Source organism: Temnothorax americanus, unplaced genomic scaffold, assembly GCF_048541705.1.
Source record: "Temnothorax americanus isolate GAGA-0224 unplaced genomic scaffold, ASM4854170v1 Scaffold82, whole genome shotgun sequence".
NCBI classification, from domain to species: Eukaryota; Metazoa; Arthropoda; class Insecta; order Hymenoptera; family Formicidae; genus Temnothorax; species Temnothorax americanus.
The window spans coordinates 198,989-220,457 of NW_027509805.1; the positions used below are offsets into that span (position 1 = coordinate 198,989).

Genomic DNA, 21,469 nt, shown 5'->3' on the forward strand with positions numbered 1-21,469 from the left:
GCGCAAATTTCGCGAGAATTTCCAAAACGTTTGTTGTTTTGTCGCGGACTTTTTTAATATGACGCATAAATATGCAAGAATCATGCGGAAGACCCATTTTTGCGAAGAAATAAAATGTCGGCGGAAACATTATAACCGCATTCATAGAAATATGTTAAATAACATAGCTTGGGTGCTATTACACATATATTGCTCCCCTTTATTTATTTTATATCATTTATATTTTATATATATATATATATATATATATATATCTTTATTATCTCTCTTTGGAGTATTTACCATACTTTATCTTATTTTTGTTTTTTCCACACTGTGCAATAATACAAAGAAAATTATTTAAAAGTTTTTCATTCTCAAAAGAGATAATATACCTATTGTTATACTTTTGGTACCGTAGGATATACGATCTTCTTTGAAATAAAAAATTAAAATAAATAGATTTGTGAAGTTTTAAGTATGCAACTTTCGCAAAATATATGTGTATATTTTCGCTCTAAATATTATAAAATATATTTTATTGTTGTCGATATATCAGTGTGACTTGGATCAAAAGAAGTATTTGAAGAATCTAAAGTATCGCGTCTGCAAACATCGATAAAAAATGTATTTTTCAATAAAGTGACAGGTCTTGGTAAAAAGTACAATAGGTACGTATTTTAAATTGAAAAAGTGATATTACATATTAATGGAATAAATAGATTACGTAAATCCTTTTTAAAATTTTAACCATTATATTTACGCGGTAGAACAAAAGATCGCGCATTTATTGCTATTTTTTTTAAATTCAAAAATTAAAATAAATTGCTTAAATATAGAAGATAACGGCATACATATATATCAAATCCATTCAATATGCATACCTGGTTATTGCTGTTATTATAAAATATTACTTTCAACTAACTGTTATATAAATAAAAAAAAGCTTTCAATATAATAAAAATATCCTTTCTGATTTTCAGTTTTAGCAATAAAATGATACTTAAAAATGTTCGTTTTTCACTCAAGATACAGCTATTGAATCGAATCGTTGATAAAATGTAAACTGTAGGTTTTTATAGTTATCTACACATTATAAGAAAAATCATACAGATATAAAACTACTTATATAGATACAAGCGTACTTTTATAACATTTTACCTTAGATACATATGTTATTCCAATTTTTACTAGTATTGGTTGCTCGCGTTCACAGCCGAACGATTCAACAGATATTCGGTTATTCCGACTCACAATAGCAGCCGTTGCAATTTCGCTTCAAATCGTTCGCACTAATACATCGAAATTTTCATCCACAATAATAGTAGCAAAGAATACGAAAAATGTGCGCGCTTCCACGACCTGCGTTTCATCGGTTCATCTCAATTCTTTCAATTTTCTCCCTTTTCGTTTGAGTATATCGATCCCGTATGCATTTACACCATGTGGCTATTCTTATAAAAAATATTTTACTTGTTTTCTTATTGTTCAAAATTCAGTTTGCATTATATGCAGCGTATTCAGAATTGTGTGTAAATAAATCGGCGTATCATCGACGTAGTTCTCGCGAATAAGACGTTATATTGATTCGAGAAGCGAAGCCGCGTCGCGTCCGTCGGAGCGTTAGCTACCGGACATAAATTATGCACTATCAGTGGAGCCGATAAGTATTAGTTTAGTTTGAAATTTGTTAGCCGAGTCAGGCATTCGGGGTACGGCTTTCACAGTCACGAGCGGGAAAAAAAGTGCGGCGAAGTTAGATGAATCATGAATAAATTTACGCGTCGAACCTTTATTCCGGAATGATCCAAGTTTCTTTATAGTATATACTCCCCTCGCTATGCGGTAATACCGAAACTTATATCGCAGCAGAACATAAATTACTGGTACACGTAAATTAGATGTGCCACCCTTTTGGTCGAAATTGACGTTCGTTGTATTAAATATCGTCGTAGAAACGAATTGTTCGCCGGGGAATCTATCTGTTGGCGAGGTACTTGTTACGCCACTTCGCAACGTGAGAAAATAATTCCTATTTCCGCGCATTCGTTTAATGCTTCAACAATGTTCATTAAAGTATTATTCGTTTGCGACAATTCGGTACAAATGAATTTTTAATCACATTATTATTATTCACAAGATTATCAGACTATTTTATTAACGTTTAAGGTAATAATCTTTATGATAATAATCAGTATCAAAATAAGAATTGGCAGAAATTAACGATGAATAATCGTTGTATTATTTTTTTCTCGTTTCAATCAACGGATTGATCGCGCGTCTCATCAATTGAGTACACAAATTTTGTAAAAGTCGCGTCCTTGGCACAAGGAAAGCTCTCTTCGAAAGAAATCGAATCTTCCATTATCTCGTCTTATCGTAGGCGGAAATAACACTCGTTCGTTCGAGCTGGCGCAGCACTCAAGCGACTAAACTTGCGACGCCAGCCGGGAGCGGCTGCAGACTCAATTAGCTCCGCGGAAAACTTTCATGGAAGGATTACGATGTCAACAACGTCTTTCTTGCGCGAATGACGTTCCGCGCGTCGAGCAAAATTGTTGTTTATCGAAATGGTAGTCTTCCGAGCGCGGCGTGCCGTCACGCTTTTGAAATCACGTCAAATGCTTGAGTATTTAACTCCAGTTTACTACATTCTGCCAAGAGTCTTTATCTTCATTTCAATTTTCATTATTCAGTTTCTGGAAACAAACTATTTCTCGGACATATAAGATTTAAAAGATTATTTTATGAAATAAAATTTTGCACAAATTTTATTAAATACTGGCAATAAATCCGTAGTTTACACAAAAAATATGCTTAATAACAAACACTCTACATAAGAGAACAATATGCTGATAAGAAAAGTTAATTGAATAAAAATGAGATTAAACGATTTAATGAGTTGTTTAGTATAATCGACGTATAATGCATATGTCGTTTGAGTTTCTAAATAAAAGTACAACGAAAGAACCGTTTCCATTTTATGTAAAAAAAAAAAAGATTAAAGCTTCGATAATCGCGATATTATATACGGTATTAAACAACTTATCGCGCCATAATAGTCTACATCGTTTATTATTAATTTTGAATATTAGCTCTGCCATTGCAAAAGCGTATGCAAATCAAAAGTGTAGATATTATATACTTAGCATATACATCGCATGCTAAAACTGATGTGCGTCAATAATAAACAAGATTCTAGCACAACTTACTATGAAAGAATCATGGATTACTTCCAAATAGCGAACGGTGATTAAATTCATAATTTAATTAACAATTACGATAAAACGCTCAATCATAATATAGAGAACGCGTATTTATTCATCCAGACTCCTTTCTTGATATTGGCGCAGTTATTATATATATTATAACTGTATATAATTTAATATTCTCTAATTGATTTTTAATATTACGCACGCTTGATTAACATATTGTGAACGTAGACAATACCGACATGAGAATATATCATATATTCCATGTATATTTTGTTATGATATGCAAATTTATCTCATAACAATTTAATGTTAAAAATTTTACGTTCCCTTTTCAATTTACAGTGAATTGATTTGTCGATGTAATGCTCGATATATCATTATCTTTTATTCAAACTTTTTACGCTCACCGATAAACGTAAATAAAGTTATAAACGCTGTCAGCGTTTCTGTACTAAAAATATGCGCAAATAAATGCGAATAAAAAAACAGTAGATTCAACGGTATATCGTTCACATTTTCGCAGAGGCTTCTCACCATAAATCACAATTCGTCTGATTTCATTTATCGATATTACGTTATCGTAAATTGACAATTAATCTATTAGTTTCTATAAATACATTCATATCGCATGTATATGTGTACGTGCTTTTTATAGAGAGAATTTTGGAAGAAAAAATTTGTCTCTCCCTGTCTTTCTCTCTCTCTCTTTTTCATTTGCAAATAATTTATTGCGAAAATAATAATACCATTATTCCGCGAATCGCAAAGCCTGCAAAGAGATAATTTCTCGCGAAAAAGACAAATATATACGCGCATGGAATGAATCTTTGTGATTGGCTGCACAGTTTTCGAGAAATATAATTTTAATTATAAAATATAGAATGCATTTATTTATTTATATATTTATAAGAGTAACCTGACCACTGGGGAGCGTGTTAAAATTTTTAAATCTAAAAAATTGCAGCTTAATCTTCCCGCAATGAGAATCAAGCTAGCTTCGTCTATCTCCCGTCTATCTCGGCGAAAGAAAAATTATTCAATAGAAAAACGATGATTTGAAACGCTATTTTTTCCAAAAGTAGCTAAACTACATCGATCCGATGTCGCGATATCGGTCACGTTTCACCGCCTCTTTCCCGCTACCTTCCATTACCGCTAAAAATCCTTCAAATCGGAATCGATCGCAGCGGTCGGTCGCGATACGACGCGACGTGGCAACGGCGACGGCGACGATACGCGAACCTTAAGGGCAAGCCGGAGCAACGGAGCAATGGTAATTTTTACGATTCTATTCTAAGCGGGGGTGTTATTGGCCGAGAGGCTGTCTCAGTCTCTCAGATCGATCTCCTTTCGCTACGTTATGCCCGCCTCGGAAAACCGCCACCAAGATTCTCTGTCGTTCGCGCTAATCCCCCTTCCCCCTTCCTCCGAAAACTTTCACAGGTTTCTTCTGAGCGCCAATTTCTCATAGTTTCACGAGCTACCGAGATCAATATCGCTTTTGAGAAGCATATACATATGGTAGTTCCGCAGAACTAATTGGAGCGATAATTGGAGAAACTTTTTCAATTTTATAGAAAATCCCGATGATTTTCGAAATATCATAACCCGAAGGGAAGTGCATGAGCGATGGAAACGCGAGGCTTTTCAATCTTTCGATCCTCCAATTTAAATCATTCTTTGTCGATCATACTAGATATATTCGGAGAAACGGTTGTATTAGCTTTGTACTCACCTGGTCGGCGATCTCCGTTAGGTCGTGCAGACTTATGTTGTAAATGGCGTTTCTGCAAAACGAAACGAAACGGGAGCGTTAAATCCTGGCCCATGAATCGTCCCCGTAATCTTCTCTGCGCTTCGTGCGTCGTGCGTCGTGCGTCTCCGTGTCGACACTCGAAATACTCGGATTGAATTGAAGTGATTCCAGACTTTAGAATATATTGTTCTAAGTTCTAAACGCGGAAATCGCGGAATGCGACCAGACGTGGCTCCGCGCGGCTAATCCCCTCGCCCGAAAATCGGGTGACTCCGGAATAATTCGGGTGGTGGGGGCGCGCGTGCCGCGCGCGCCGCCGAGCTTCAGCGCGTAATTCGTAAACAAGGACAGACGTGTTACGTTCTCTCGCGCGCGACGATTTAAAATCAGATATTGAATCGGTCACGCTTTATTATACGGTATGATGTTGGTCTATAAATACAAATACTTATATCTTTAATCGGAAAATAATAAAGAATAGATATAGAAGAAAACAACGTCATTACTCCCCGTTCAGCGATAAAATTAACAAAAGAAGTATTAATAATAAATTAATATGTAAGAAATAAACATCAAATAAAATTAATTAATTCACTAAACATTTGTAAATTTCACATTTACATTCGATTAAAAATCGTCATAGAAACCCGTCTATAACAAGTTTTTATATATCATGAACAAATAAAGGATGAATATTTAAATTTACAATGCTTCTATACATATAATAAATTTAATATATAAATTATTATTCTCTATTATAATTACCTACATATTGTTCATATATAGAATATAGCTTGATTTTTTTATGACGATGTAATGCATATATAAATGTGAAATTTAAAATAGACGTTTATAAAATTATTTATTTTTAATTTATTATTTATTTCTTAAATTTTAATTCATTAATTTTTAATCGCTAAACGGAGTGTTAATAGTTGTTTTTGAATGGAGATATTTCTTGTATCTTTATTTATATTTCTTTCAGATATTAAACATGATACGAGAAACATATTTGTCGTGTAATGTTAACGCGTTTTTTTTAAGTGGTTTTCCTTGGTCCACTAAAAAAATAATATTATGAAATAATTGAGCTTATACAGTTCGTCAGAAAGAAAAATAAAGATATTTTCAATTTTTTACATATACTTGTCTCTGTGACAAGTGTGATATCTTATTCGAATTTTCGGATGAGCCGCATTCTGATTCTGCATCACTTCAATTTGAAACGCGAATAAGCATTGACAATTATGAGTAAACAGCAAGAATGACGCACAAAGAACGCGATATATTTAAAAGATAAATTGTGGGGTTTTTTTCAACGAATATAAAAACTGTTTTCAGGTGACGTCTAAATCTTGCATGTGCGGAAAGAACGGAAGTGCGAAAGATAAATCAAGCGGAAAAACTAAAGACAAAATTGGAACCGTAAAAAGATCCATGCTATATATCTCTGGGATGTAATTGATTTTACGACTCAGGTTGCGCTGACTGTTGGCGGAGAGCACGATCGAAAAAAAATTGAATTATTTTTTGATCTATATCATATTTCCATTAGCCAATGTATATTTGTATCAGACGCGCAAAAAGATACGCTATTGATCTCCAGCCCACCGCTTTAACAGCGTAACTGGAGCAGCTTGATAAAATAATATTAGATAGTATAAAAAAGTGTTTTTTTTTATGTGTATACATGTGCAACTAGAATGGCAAAACGGCGGTCGTCGCGCCCTATGAAAAATACGAAATAAATTTTTGAATGTAAACTATCTTTCCCTTTGTGCTTCTTATCGATTGAATCGCTTGCGGATAACAAGATGTCTCAAACCCACTTTCCTTCTACGAGTCCTTTGACCAATTTGCAACAAACTTTTCTTAACGAAAAAATCAAAAGAATGATAGTATCTAAATTATATGCAACCGAAAATATGTCTTTTTGAAAATTAAACGGCTTTAAAAAAGTAATAAAATCATATTCTGCATTCAATTTTAAATAATCTTTCACGAAATTTTGCTTTGAGACTTACTCAACAAGATAAATAATGTTGAAAATCAAAAGGCTGTTAAAAAAATTATATCCCATTAAATCTTCATTAAGTCGAAACTGTGAAGGTTGGGCAAAGAATTCATAGTCGAAGAGCGGTCTGGTACATCCGGTATATGCTGCATGCTGTCTTTGGCCTTTGAATACAAATGAATAGTGCGCGTTGCGCGTAAACCGCATCTCTGATGTTTGCTACTAATACGCGTGATGCTGCGTCACCCGCTGCTGATGCGTAATCGAATGAATGACTCGACCCGTCCGGCCACTTGGGGCTCGTGGCACCAATGAGCGGAGTCTAGCCGATGACTATATCTCATTTATGTAAGCCCCCCCACGAGTAGCACGAGGGGACGACGCGACGAAGAATCGAATCACGTAACAATTACCTGGCACCAATCAGAATAGAGGTTGTCGCACGTTCTAGGAGCTTGAAGTGCTCTACGTGGCTTTCATTGCCCAGAAATCGCTGGCCAATCACCTCACCTGTAACAGAAAGAGATGTTTCGTTAAATCTCCATCTCATAACAGAGAAATAGAAAAAAAAAGAAAGAATTGTATATAAATATGATATTCTTATAACTTCAAAATAATGATAATCATGCAATTTATAGTTGTGATAAACACTAGAGAAAAAAATGACTAAATTGCGTACTACGTATTTTCTAGATATTATTTAAAATTGTTTTCAATTAGTTTCTATGTAATGTAAAAAAATATACATATATAAGAAATATAAATTGAATTAATAGCAAGCAATGCTTCCAGCATGAGTATATCGATTTCCTCTGAAGTATTTGCAGAAAACATGTTCTGCGTGAGTCGATCAATCATGCAACTGAATCATAATACACGTCGGACTTTGCGCATCAGGCTACAATCTTCCTGTTACATTCTCACGTCCGCGAATGAACTATTCGTGTATACATTATTCGCACGTGTATAGCTTTACATGCGCACATTAATCGATAATGTGTAGATTATTCCAAAACTGTCGAGCCACATTTCGTAGATCTCTAGATCAATTAAAATGATTTTTTTCTTATCAATCTCATCTCATTGTAGATTCTTAAAATTTTCAATGTCAGATATCTTGTAACTCATTTTTCAAAATTACAAGTTTCTTAAATTAATTTCATTCAGAATGAAATAAAGTTTAAGTTTCACTATTTAAGGGTTATTTTCAGAAAAGAAATTTGATTTTAGATCGCTTAAACTAAAAAGCTACTCTAGCGTCTTTTTTTGATCTCTTTGCTCGGATCAACTCCAAACTAATCAAATGATCCGGTAGAGTAGATAAAAGGTGGCTGTGTGTGAATAAGTCCGGGACACTCTATGAAATCCACGACGGTATCGGCAGCGGGAACGCGATATAACGGCAACGCATCGGCTGCATCTCGTCGACAGAAGAACTTGTTACGATAAGCGAAGGGGGTTAGGGATGGAGTGTAGCAAGTATGCAGAGAAGATATCCAGGAAGCATGTGTAAAAGACTGAAAGGTAGGGTCTCTTAGCCTTTAGTCGACGATAAAGCGCCGCGCCTACTTTGTGGTAGCAGCAGCGGCGGCTCTTCACTCGATTCTCCACCCCCGTCTCTTTATCACTCTCTTTCTCTATCTCATCGCAGACTACCATCGACACTCCACACCGTCTCACGACCCTTTCCTTCCTACCCACCTATGTACCTACGACCACCGTATCCGAACCCCTTCACACGCAGTCGACAGAGCGTTTCTTCCCCTAGACATTTCGCGTTATGTTTTTTCACTTATGTATGCGACCGCATTACGGCATATACCGGGAATAGAAAAGATAAGAAAGAGAAGAGTAGGAGCGCGCGCGTTCTCTGATCTGTGTACATACCAATGCAATGTCGAGGATTCTTTAAGAATAAAAATTCTTTACAAAACCTTTTCAGTTTTTCTCTATTTAGAGATATAAATCTTTATGAATAAATTATTATGCAGTTTTTTCATCGCGTGTTAGTATCCACAGTTGGAATTGTCATCTCACCAAATAAAAAAAGTTTACTAAAAAGGTTTATTAAAAAAAGATTTCTTAAAAAAGTTATCATGCTTATAAAATTTCATTTTTGGAAAATAACAAGAAATTTGTAGTACGTAATATCCATATATATAATAATCATGATTTATTATCATTTTGTATTATACTTTTTAATCAATTCGTGACAACAAAATATTCTTTTTTGCAAAATGCATCAAATGGACGTTAGAAATTAGCATAATGAAATTTCGATATGCATGAAATGCTAAAAGTAACGGTATGCATTCATAAATGAGAAGGATAAAAAAGGTGGAGTTCAAATAGCATTCGGAATCGCCATAGCAAAGGCTTAAAGTCCGTATCATCGAGTACGTGAGATCGCGTGGATATGAGTTTTCCGATACGTTAATCTGGTCGGATAGCATTCTCGTTCGACATTGATCTGCTCTCTATATTCGTAAGAGCGAAAACAGACTGTCGCGATGTCGTTGAGATCTATAAGAGCAAGAATAATCCTACTTGCAATGCATATGACTGTCACCAGTAGAAGGAATAGTTTTTTTTTTGCATTGCTGGCACAATGCATTTCGCTTTACAATAGTAATAAAAAATCACGAACTGTAAGCAGAGAAATTCCTCGAGTTCCAATCGCAATCGGCTTTCTGCGACTCAATGGCTTAGCAGAATTTTTAGTCCTTTTAATAGTATATCCTCTCTCTATGCCGCGTTCCAGATCAAATTTATTGTTTGTTTTCAAAGGAGAAAGATTTATATGTGCAGAAAAATAATGTGATCTTTCAATAAAAAATCACTTTATTCATTTTATATAAAACGATAATACTTGGATATATCACAACATATCGAAAAATTTTAGCCAATAAAGCTTCTATATGTATAATCAAGTTAAATATCATAACATATATACATGTGAATGTTTAATGTAAGAAAGATTCAATTTAGCTGGTAAATAATGTTACAAAAATACATATAAGTTGTAGTACGAAAAAAATATATTTATTTTTTAAATATTTTATTATGTATTTTTTTTGATACTTCTCATTTACATTAAAAACACATTTTAATCTTTAAAATATACACATTTATTTTCTTTCGTATTATATTAAATTAAAAATTACATTTATAATATATGTATATTACTCTTCACAGCGATTTACAATAAAAATTGTTTACTATTTTTTTTATTTCTGATAAAATTAATATTCAAATAAATCATCTCATAAAACAGTAAAGAAACTTTTCAACATTATTGATCTACAAGAATATCGTTACAGTGATAAATGCTTTCTCCACTTGTGTATATTTGTCAGGCTTTAAAGCACTCGCGTTACTTTTTTACCGCGTTTTTAGCGGTCAATTTGTATTAATTCCAATAGGACGCATTTTATGAATCAATTTTCCATAGACATGCGGTACATCTGAAGCGTTTATACACGCATATATAGAAGTGAATGGATTTATATGATTAAATTTCAGAGCTATCAGTCAATCAATAATTTCTTTATCGTTCATTGAATTCGACCAATTTTCTATTTTTTTTATCGAGAAGATAATTCTTGTGCAATTTGTGTGTTATATATATATATATATATATATATATATATATATATATGTATATACTGTTCTCCTATTATAAATCTAACATTTTCGTACAAAATTCATATAGAATTCCGTATTCCTAAAAAAAATCTGTTTAAAAAGTCGGTTTACTCCAGATTATATACCTGAAAAATTTTCCATTCGTTGTAAGTCTGTTAAATTATTTATTGGAAATGGATTTAGTAGAGATAAAGTTATTGAAAATACGCTAAACTTTTTATCTGCAAAGAAGTACAGAGAGTTTAAATATCGGGAGATATCTTCATCGTGAACTAGATTCAAATATCGTCTGAATATAAATAAACCGAGTAATATTTTGCATATAGCATCAAATATGTCAGGCTTTTAATTTCTAAATCAATAATAATGAATATATTTAAAAAAAAAATATATATATATATATATATATATATATATATATATACAATATGTGTATTAAAAATATTTCGATTTTTGTAGCCAATATATGTATATATATTTTTTTTTCTTCGAAAAAATAAAGAAAATTTAAATTAATTTATAATTTAAAATAATCGACCTTATATATTTTTTCCCATGTTATTATATTGAAATCATCGCATAATTTTTTGATTTTAATTTTATAAGCAAATATATATCACGTACTTTACAAGATTAATTTACAATTTTGATTAAAATCAGTGGACAATCACCGCGAATGTTTGTCGTTAATCACTTATCTACACCGAAGTTTATGGTTGATAAAGCCATCTGGGTTCCTCGGTTCTAAGATTGCTCCCATGAATATAATTCTCTAATAATAAGACAATTCCCCCCGTTCTACCCATTATTCAACCCTGATTATTATCAAGTATAAAATCCTATACTTTCCTCCACGTCGATATAAGTTACCTTAATTTCGACAGTGTTGTTCTTTACGATCTCGCGATGCATATGGATGCAGTTTCTAGCTACGATTGCACTTTGCCTACTACATACGTATGCATAGATGTATGTACGTGTATTGTAATCATGGTTTATATAGCGGAGGGTGGGTTCGGCACGCGTCAGCTCTTACGATGTAATTTCTTATTCCCGAGCATCGTCACCGCCTCTCATCGGCACGCGACTGATGCAGATAAGGATCGATCTTCGCCTCAAAAATGTACAAGGTGTCCTAGGGTCACCGGAAGCACTTTCAACTTCAACTACTCCTAAATCAAACGCAGATTCTTAAATATATGTTAGAATTCTTTCATCAACCTATATGAAGCGATATTTATATCACGTAGTATATTTATATAGACCACAAAAATGAATAATATGTAACAATCATAATACAATATATTCAAAGTTTTCTCAAAATTTTGAAATTCCACTGTTTGCTGATACAAATCGAGAATCAATCTTTCTTTATTAAATATGTCGTGAATATAGAGTCAATACCTGTTTACCAGTTTTCTCGATAATTATTTAAAAAATTTATCAATTTTTTTAGAAAAATCAGTATAAAACGACCTACGGTCAGTATAGTTGAGTAATAGTTCTGCAACACTCTATGTAGCGTGTACAGATAGCATGAAGACCTGACCGTGGCATAGATAAACGAAATTGACTCCTCGACGAGTCGAGTCGTTTTCGAAACGTATATTGATATCGGCTCGTGGCTTACGAATCCCGAGCTCGCATTGACTCGAATCAATTTCCTTGGCTGGTCGATGCTTATCGACAATTCTGCTTCCACTATCAATGTTTGGTCGGTGATCGATCGGGCTACGTTCCGATTTCGTTTAATTTTCATCACGTGACAGTGGATCCTCGTTGTTGAAAACAAGACACGAGATCGCAAGACTTCGATTTACGGCTCACTGTCGAGCGACTTTAAATCGGTAATTAAAATCAGTGACCGGCAATCGATCGTTAAACAAAGCCAACTCTAGAAGATCGTACGATGTTCTTCGTATCTATTTCAAGAAAAAGAATTATTGCTATCACATTCGCAATTTAGATTAATATAAAAAGTGAGCCAGAAATCGTGGTTCAAAAAAAGATGACTCCTCTAAAAAAAATATTAAATTGAAAGTTTCTTTATAAAATAAAATGCTTTTTTATTGGTATTGCAATTGTCTCGTATTATCAATATGCCAATAAAAACGAGTCCAACACGAACCCCGATACAAGATTCATAAATTATTCCTGAATTTAACCAAGTTTAAAAAAGAAAGCAAAGATATTAGTTTTCCAATTCTCAACTGTTTGATAAAAACAAAACTAACTTGTTAGTAGTACAGTTAAAGATCGAGACATGAGTGCAAATAAAACCACAAATGCAATAGGACAGTCGTGAGTCGATTCCAATTGTTAGACACGAGTCTCTGTTACGAACACGATTCTATACGACGTGCATCGTTACTTCTAACATTGTACGAAAAGTTTCGTTGGTTCACAGTTACTTTGGTTACTTTCTACTTCCACGTTTTCTTCGTTTCTTTCTTGTCCTTCTTTTTCCTTCTCAAGCTACTTGCTTTCCATGAAAGTGATGTTTCAAATTTGGAAACTAAATTATTTACGTTCCGTTATACAGCACAGCCAAAATTGTACATTTTGTATTCAATATAAATATCATTTCGTATAATGCATACATATGATATGCATAAATAAATGCATATATACATATATAAATTGTAAAATATAAACGCAAAAATATGTATATTATATAAATAAATATGTATAATGTAAATATGTATAAATCGTAGTAAAAATGTTATCTCCCAAGACTGTCCTAGAGCAAATCTTTGAATGTATATGTTAAAGATATTTTATGCGTTTAATGTAAAAACATCAATAGAGCATTCGACGCATATATACAATAAACGATATGATATGATAATATGAGAAGATATTTGCAAAATAGAAAAACAAGGTCAAGCTTAACATAATTCATATTCAGGTCGAATGCATACAAATTGTGTGTATATACAATTCGACCGTGTCTCGCACGTAGGTAACGGGCCTTTATTTGCGCCGTAATTTTATTTTAATAATATAGCTCTACATAATTTCGCCGTGTTATTTCACTTAAGCCACTAAATACAAAATATATACCTACTCCCACGGACATTTGCATTTATATTGGCTTATTATACGCGCGGCCGGCATTACTCAGCGAACCACCACCTGCACCATCGCCACCTCTATCCTACGGTTATTCCACTTAAAACATTTTTACGCAATCGATACCTTCTTAACAGCAAAGAGCTTAACGCTGATCGAATAGCGAATGTAATTTATTCCGTGTGATCTAAAGCGGTCACAATGTAAATGAATTCCTTGCTATTTCTCTAGTATGTAGTTATAATTCGACATTGAACTGCATCGATATGTAATAAGATGCTTTAGATGTTATTCATGCAAGGATAAATTTATTCTGATACAAAGGATGACGTCGAAATATTCACTGAAATATTTCACTTTTCACCATTCCAGTTTTTAATAAATTAAAAATCTATATATTACAGTTTAGTAAGAAAGTTTAATAAGGAAAAACACAATGTAGTTTAAAATGAGGAAAACTTATTTAACTTGTAAACTAATATTTTAATTTGAAAGTTTAATTCCAACTTCCGAGACTTCTCTTCTCTCTCATATAAACTAAAGTTAAATGTATGTCTCTTTCTCCCTCTCTCGAATATTAAATATATATTTTATATATTATATATATATTTTTTTACTTTTTACTTTATTATTAATGTGTACTTTTGTTTCAACAATTACATTCTCAATTATACCTGCGTATATATAGCTTCGTTATTTACGTTCCACTCTACATTTTGTGTGGTTCCAGACTTATACCGTCTCACTTTTTCTTCGCAGTTTCTCTAGTTAATTTAAAGTGTTTTTCTACATCAAAATATTGAGAGATAAATAATTTTGAAATAATAAACGATTAAAAATAAGTCTTCCAACATGCACAGACAGATAAACTCTAAATATTTAAAAAATTTTAAAAGCATCTTGAAGAATATATTTGTATTTTTAAAATTATCAATATATTAAATGTTAAAAGTAAAAAATCTAGTGATAAATGATAATCTCTCTCGACATATTTTCACTAAAGAAAGATCGATTCTAAACTGTTTAAAGAATCCATTATAGATGAAAAGTGATCCGTTAGCTCTGGGTCATTTATGTATATAGACATAAATGTCATTCCTAACAAAAGAAAACATTAAAAAATAAATATTTTCAGCTTTTATTGGCACAGAAAAGAATAAAAATTTGTTAATGCCTTCCAACTTTTTTTCAATTCAAATTTCTTTTTTATCATAATTTTATCCTAACACAATAACATTGAATAAAATATAAATATAATATTGTAGAATAATATCTTTACCTTTGTGTGTATATATATATATATATATATATATATATATATATATAAACGTTTCTTTTTATCGTTCTATCAATCTACTGTCCATGTTCGATAGTTTCGAACGTTCGTGTCAAGTCTGCTTCGGCGGAATCTCAGCCTCAGCCGAACCTAGCTCGAGCCACCCCTCGACTGGAGCTCGATTGTCGGCGACGCGCGACGGTCGGACGTGCGGTGCCTATCTACCGATCTATCACTGTGGTAATTAAGTCAAACAAAGGCAAGCGTGACGATCGATTCGACCGTGCAGCAGCGACAAAATATCACGTCGCCGTTCTCTCTCGCTTCGTGCGCGCGTCGGATAAAACAGCCTCGCTCGATATTACTGAGGTTAAATATCGCGAGAGGAGTCGCGCCGCGCCGTGGCAAGAAGAGCATCGGCGCCTGTTCTTAGCTGCTACTACCGCTAATACTCTTAAGGTAAATTTTACATCGGCAGCCCGACCAGCGCTATACGCCGAAGGCTTTAATCTTCCGCGAGTTTCTATCTTTACGTAAATATTATGCAAGTAGATAAGCACCTTCGTAAGAGAAACGATAGGAGAAATAAACTTCCTATAAGTAAAACAAAGATAACGAAGAGCGCGCATCATCAAAATTCTAGATGACAAATTTGGAAATTTGTGGCATCGCAATTGAGAAACTTATTTTCCTAAGAAGAAAATTTCCACGAGGAAATTTATCAAGCAGCAATTTCGAAATTCAATTTTTTTATCAAAAATGAAATATGCTTCCGGAAACGTTAATTTCTTTTCTAAACGAGATTCTATATTACATATGTCGTCCCCTATTGATCTTTGCATGATCCAGTCGTATTAATTTCGCATCGTTAAACGTTTGGTATTATTTCGACCGTCCTATAGAAGAGCAGAATTAGAACTGGCAAATGAGCATGGACAGCTGTGAAATCGGTCAAAAGCATACTCGAAATAGAAAAGCGGGCGCATTGTATATTTCTGATGAGCGTAAAAAGAGGGGATTATTACTTTACTGTATACTCTTGGAACAATAAGGATAAATATTCTTTTTTTCCACTATGCGCTACAAACTACTCAAACGAGAACTAGCGATAAAAAAAATTGCTAACTTGTGAAAAGTAGCACTGCATCTGAGGATTTTGAAAAGAAACAAAAAAGATATTTCTCATTCCATAATTTATCATCGCAAGCTATGGATTTTTTGGATGTATAAAGCATGGTCAGTCAAGAGGTTCAGTTAAAAGCAGTTGCTTGCTCGTGAATCGCGCGCACAATAATCTTAATGTTAACTGTAATTAAACCGCAATGTAAAAACCACTGCTCGAAGTAATCATTAGTGTTGTAATTATTTAACTTTTCACAAACTTTCACGCTGCGATGTTTCGTAGCTTTGACATTATTTTGTATGTCAATTTATTGCTGTAATGTTATCGCCGAATTATAAATATAAATGCAAATATATATAAAACAAATTGAGATATAGCATCGTTTGAAAGATATAAATACAATATCTCTAATCAATGTATTTTATAGCACGCGCAATGGCAATTTAACGCTGAAATCTGAAACGAGTACACTGTGTTCCTTTACCAAGAAGATATCTTCTGAATTATTAAAGAATAAACGCTTGCATTATCCATTACATCGCAACGGAGAAATATTGAAACTTCGCAGCAACTCAATACATTCATTGACGCGGTTATTATAGTAGAGTAAACGCCTATATTCAGCAAATTTGTGGAGAAGATTCGAGTAAATTGTAATAATTAAATATGATAGTATTAATGTCTCGATGACTCAAAATTCATCATGTGAGGATACGAAGTAAAATTATAGTAAAATTTTTGAAATAGATCCGATAACAAAATATGATAACACAGTTCATTATATTCTCCAAAAAATGTTTAAATCGTAAAAAAGATATTTACGTGTTTTTTCCTATTTAATCCGAAAATAATGGCTAACAGGCTAAATACAATTGTATAAAATGATACTTGAGGGTTAAATCTTTGTTTCTTCTTATTGATATAGTAAAGAAAAATTAGTTATATGAATATAGTGTCTAAATATCATAAATGTGAAAACGGTAGAATAATCGTCTACATGAAATACTGATTAACTCGGACCTGGCTTTTGCTGCTTTCGGAAGCACGTTGCATGTAACTTGACATCCGCGCGGCAGTATATTACGAAATATACAGATATATTATATATGTAGGGTGTATTCTTAGGGAAAACAAAAGAAGAAGGAAACATTTCTGGGCAACGCCGGACAGATTATTTAGCCGTTGTATCATATACATAGATATTGTAGAAATGTGAGTGAGTAAGATATATATACCATTCAATATAGCAAACACGGAAAACTAATGCTTATTACAGTCTCTCTCGCGATTAACTCGCGAGACGAGTCTCGCACGTACGAGTTATGTTAAATATTATATTATTTGTCTTGCGCGGATATAATTTGCCGGTCACGAAACGTGATGAATCGCAGAAAAGCTTTAAGGAATTCCATTTTATCGCTGTCATAAAATTCAACGGTTCACGGAATACATGGAAATTGAATTGAAATTACATAACGAGGGTGATATCGGAATGTGTAGCGCGTCGCGTAGTGAAAGGTGAATAAAAGTAATTGAGAAATCTGTTATAAATTCGGTGTTAATCTCTGCGAAAGAGATGAGCGTGTCCATTTAAGAGGGTTGACGGCGCGGGCGCAGCGGTATATATGTTTCGTTGAAAGTGGAGTTTCATATTTCATCTTTAGCGTTTCTCACTAAGCACGACTGTCTCCTCGAACAATCTTTCATGACCGCCGCGTAAACGAGACTGATTTTCTCCATGATTAGATTTACTATGCATTTAACGCATTACTAAAAAGCTCCATAAAGATCTCGCGGAACCGTTGCATAGTGTCACCTCTGTTACTTATATGTTACTTATATTTGATGAAATTATGAAAATTATGATAAAAAAATATAATAGATTGACAAAATTATAAGTATGCAATGATATTCTGATTTCACATTTTTTCAAGTATAGTCATAATGTATATTTTAAATTAAAAATTTTTCATTTTTATATTGAAATAAATTTAAAAAAGATTGCATTGCATATTGACGTAATTAATTTTGTATGCACAAGTACAATATATCGCTCGTTATTTATAAATCACAATTGTATAAATAATAAATATAATAAATTTTAGTTAAATGGTTCATGAAACTTCCGTTATTTCTTCGAAAAGAGAGACTAAAATTTATCTCTCCTGTTTAATATAACATAATTCGGATTGACACAATCTGATTTTATAATATTCAAGATTCAAAAAAGAAGGTATTTCAATATAATCAATTGAATCTCCTTTCTAAAAAAAAGGCATTTTAAATCGATACTCGCATCTCTCGAAGTCTTCTCGAAGTCTCGACGTGCTTTGTTGGCTCTTTTCCGCGATGCTGATTGATTCTGTTGCTGCGCTAACTTCGTGAGCGGCTGTCATAGCATATTTTGACACAATTGTGTGTAATATTAAAGCTAAATATATAGCGCGCGCGAAGCGCGCGTCTGTGATGTCTAGTAAAGTAGAAATGACATGGTTTGTCCATTAAACAACATTTTTAAAATCTTAACTTATTTAATTTAAACATTTTAAAGTAAAATAATACAAGCAAATATTTCAAGGAGCAATGCATATTTTAAAATTTAACTGATAAACTAATGCATTACATTCAAGTACATATTTTTATCGTAAAGTTTAAGAACAATCCAAATGTCGATTTGAATATACTGATTTGTATATGTATGTACGTTCATAACTTTATATGTTTGTACAATACGCGAATAATATCGCAATTAAAATATATCTACCTATAATATTCAGAGACAATGTGTATTGACATTAACAGAAAAAACCAAAGAAAGAAAAAAAATATATATTGTATACATAGTTCTTTTGAAAAGGAAACCAATATAGACTGTGTTATGTAATCTCACTTTTTCCCCTTGCTCTCTCGCTATTTCCTATTTCGTAAACATGGTCTTGTTTCCAATAAAGGGACGATATATTTGCGACGTGATACGATTGATGTTAAATATTGATAAGAGATTGTCAACTCTCGGCGTCGACACCAATCACGTTGCACGTAAAACATTTATCCGGTCACCTAGATCAATGCTTGAAATAATTAAATCGTGGTTGAAAATTTAGCAGATTGAAGAGATGTGTTGACACACAGTGAGGGGGAAAGAGAGGGTGATTTTCAAAAAAGGCGAACATGGCACGACTTAGTCTGAGAGGTAGTTGAAGAATTTCTTCGAAAGATCGGTTCAGCAATCGATGTCGTCGATTTCTCGCGTATATCGGAGGTAAATAAACTACGCGAGTATGGAACGCCTCGATTCAACGTGAAATATCGAGACTTATCTTTCATCAGCAGCGAACCATAGAAATGAGAAAATGCTGCTCCATCGCGGGAAACCGCTTAGAATCGCTCGAGGCGGAGGTAAAGGGAGAACGGGAGGGTGTAAAAACGTATCCCCGCAAGGAATTGCGAGACGGTGGTTAAAGGATTGCCGCGCACCGGCAACTTCGACAAAGTGATGCGCTTTTCTCCCACTGCTTCTATATGACAAAAACGTAAGAAAAATATGTATATCACTCGCGCACGAATGGTCGAACTTATCAAAATACCATTAAGAATTTTTATATGTATCTGACTGCGAAAAAGTAAGAATTTTTAAGAAGTAAAAAATAATAATAATTTTATACCTGTAAACAGTAAACTCGCAAGAAGCAAACTTTCAAGAATTACAACAATAAAAAAGTACATATATTAATTATTTAAGAAATTGCGAAATTAAAGCGTATACCTGTTCTTTAATGCTCTATATATTACATTAAACAATATTTATGTAAATTTTGCGCACATGAGTTTGTAACTTAGCGCAAAAATAAAGATTGCGAATTACAGTAATTTTCTGTTAAGGTACTTTCAAATTATCTTTTAGCGCATTTTCAAGATACGAAGACTTGCTAGGCATTTATATTAATGCAAAGAGACATGAAACTTTTTTTCTAACAATCTTCTTCATAAATACGTCATCATGACATGTGTAGAGGCGACTTTTGACAAAATGTTATGATTATACACAGTAGTGATGCAAAAATGTATATTACATCCACGACTGAGATTCGCTTCAGTCGTAATAATCTTCTCGGAGAGGCCACACATATTCTCCTCTGCGCGTATATTTTTATGTTCGCGCGACGTTTGTGAATTAAATACCCACCACTTGTTAAATTCGTGTTAATGCTAAATAAACTCGACGTCATAAAATGTATGCTCCCGTATACTCGCGAACCTAAGTAAATTTAGTCGCGTTTATATACTCGCTTTAGGAAATTTTATAAAATTACCCGCTGCTATAGTTCGACTGGCATGCACGCGTGGCATATTTTTCGCATCGCGTTCGAGCACTCCGCGACGTGACGCAATAGTTCCATATTAGTGCACACAAACTCTTCGTCCGTATATTTTTCTATATGTATAGCGCGCTATTTTTCCTATCTAGAAAAGTATAACCTATCCACTTATCTCGAGTACACTCATGATATCAAATAATATGATAGACAAAGTATAATAGACAAAGTATGATAGACAAAGATGAACGATGATCTCTCATGTTCGTTAAAGAAAAATTCCGTTTCGAAATTGGCCAAAGAAGTTAAACGGATGGAACGGATAGTTAAGCGGATATTAGATAATTTTAGATTCCATAAATACGGACAAAACATCGATTCAACTGTCGTACACGGAGATCCTTTTAGCGATGCCTGCAGCATCGAAATACGAAGTCGTCCACATTGTACAGGTTTCGGTTTTCGATGCGCGCTGCGGCTCCAACTTCCATCGACAAGAAGTACAAAGTAGAAGGGAAAAAATACGGACAACGGATAAACCTGACCTGACCTGAGAACAGTAGCTTCGTGACACGAAAGAGGCTTCTTGCGATCGTAATGAAAACGACAACAGTCTCTGTTATCGCGCTTAAATGGGTTACGCTCGTTGCAAGCCGAAATCGGGAGTCCTGGCCCTAAACCCCGGCGCCCGGCGCAGCCTCCGCTTCCGCTTTCTCTTATCGGCGCTCGCCTGCTTTGTCGCGAGCTTTTGTCCGCCGGAAGCATTGTGTGGCCGGTGACGTGCCGTATTCAACTACGTATACTGCAAAAACCACCCCCAATCCGATGCGCGCGCGACTCGCGTTTGTTTTATTTCTCTTTCAATTTCACCGATCTGTAAACCAAACTTTGCCCGTATAAGTTAGCGGAGAAGAAAAACCAGGTAGCGAGAATATCGCACGTACGTGTGTGTACACGAGTGTGCGAACGCGCCGATATGTCCCCCCCCCTCTCCCACTCTCTCTTTCTCATTGGCATACCGTGTTACGCTACGAGATTTGCATCGTTGAAAATACGCAAACGACAGCACGTGT

The 21,469-nt window shown here is 33.9% G+C and overlaps 1 protein-coding gene across 2 annotated transcripts in view; it reads right to left on the minus strand.

Moving 5' to 3' along the window:
* The window catches only part of LOC143907493 (semaphorin-1A), a 216,428-nt gene that overhangs the window by 83,190 nt on the left and 111,769 nt on the right, over nucleotides 1-21,469 (minus strand). For both annotated transcript variants that reach the window (XM_077424312.1, XM_077424311.1), the window contains exons 3-4: nucleotides 7,378-7,474; nucleotides 4,930-4,981 (exon numbers count right to left, since the gene is read on the minus strand). In XM_077424312.1, the coding sequence (XP_077280438.1) occupies nucleotides 4,930-4,981; nucleotides 7,378-7,474 (149 nt within the window). The remainder of the gene's footprint in view (nucleotides 1-4,929; nucleotides 4,982-7,377; nucleotides 7,475-21,469) is intronic.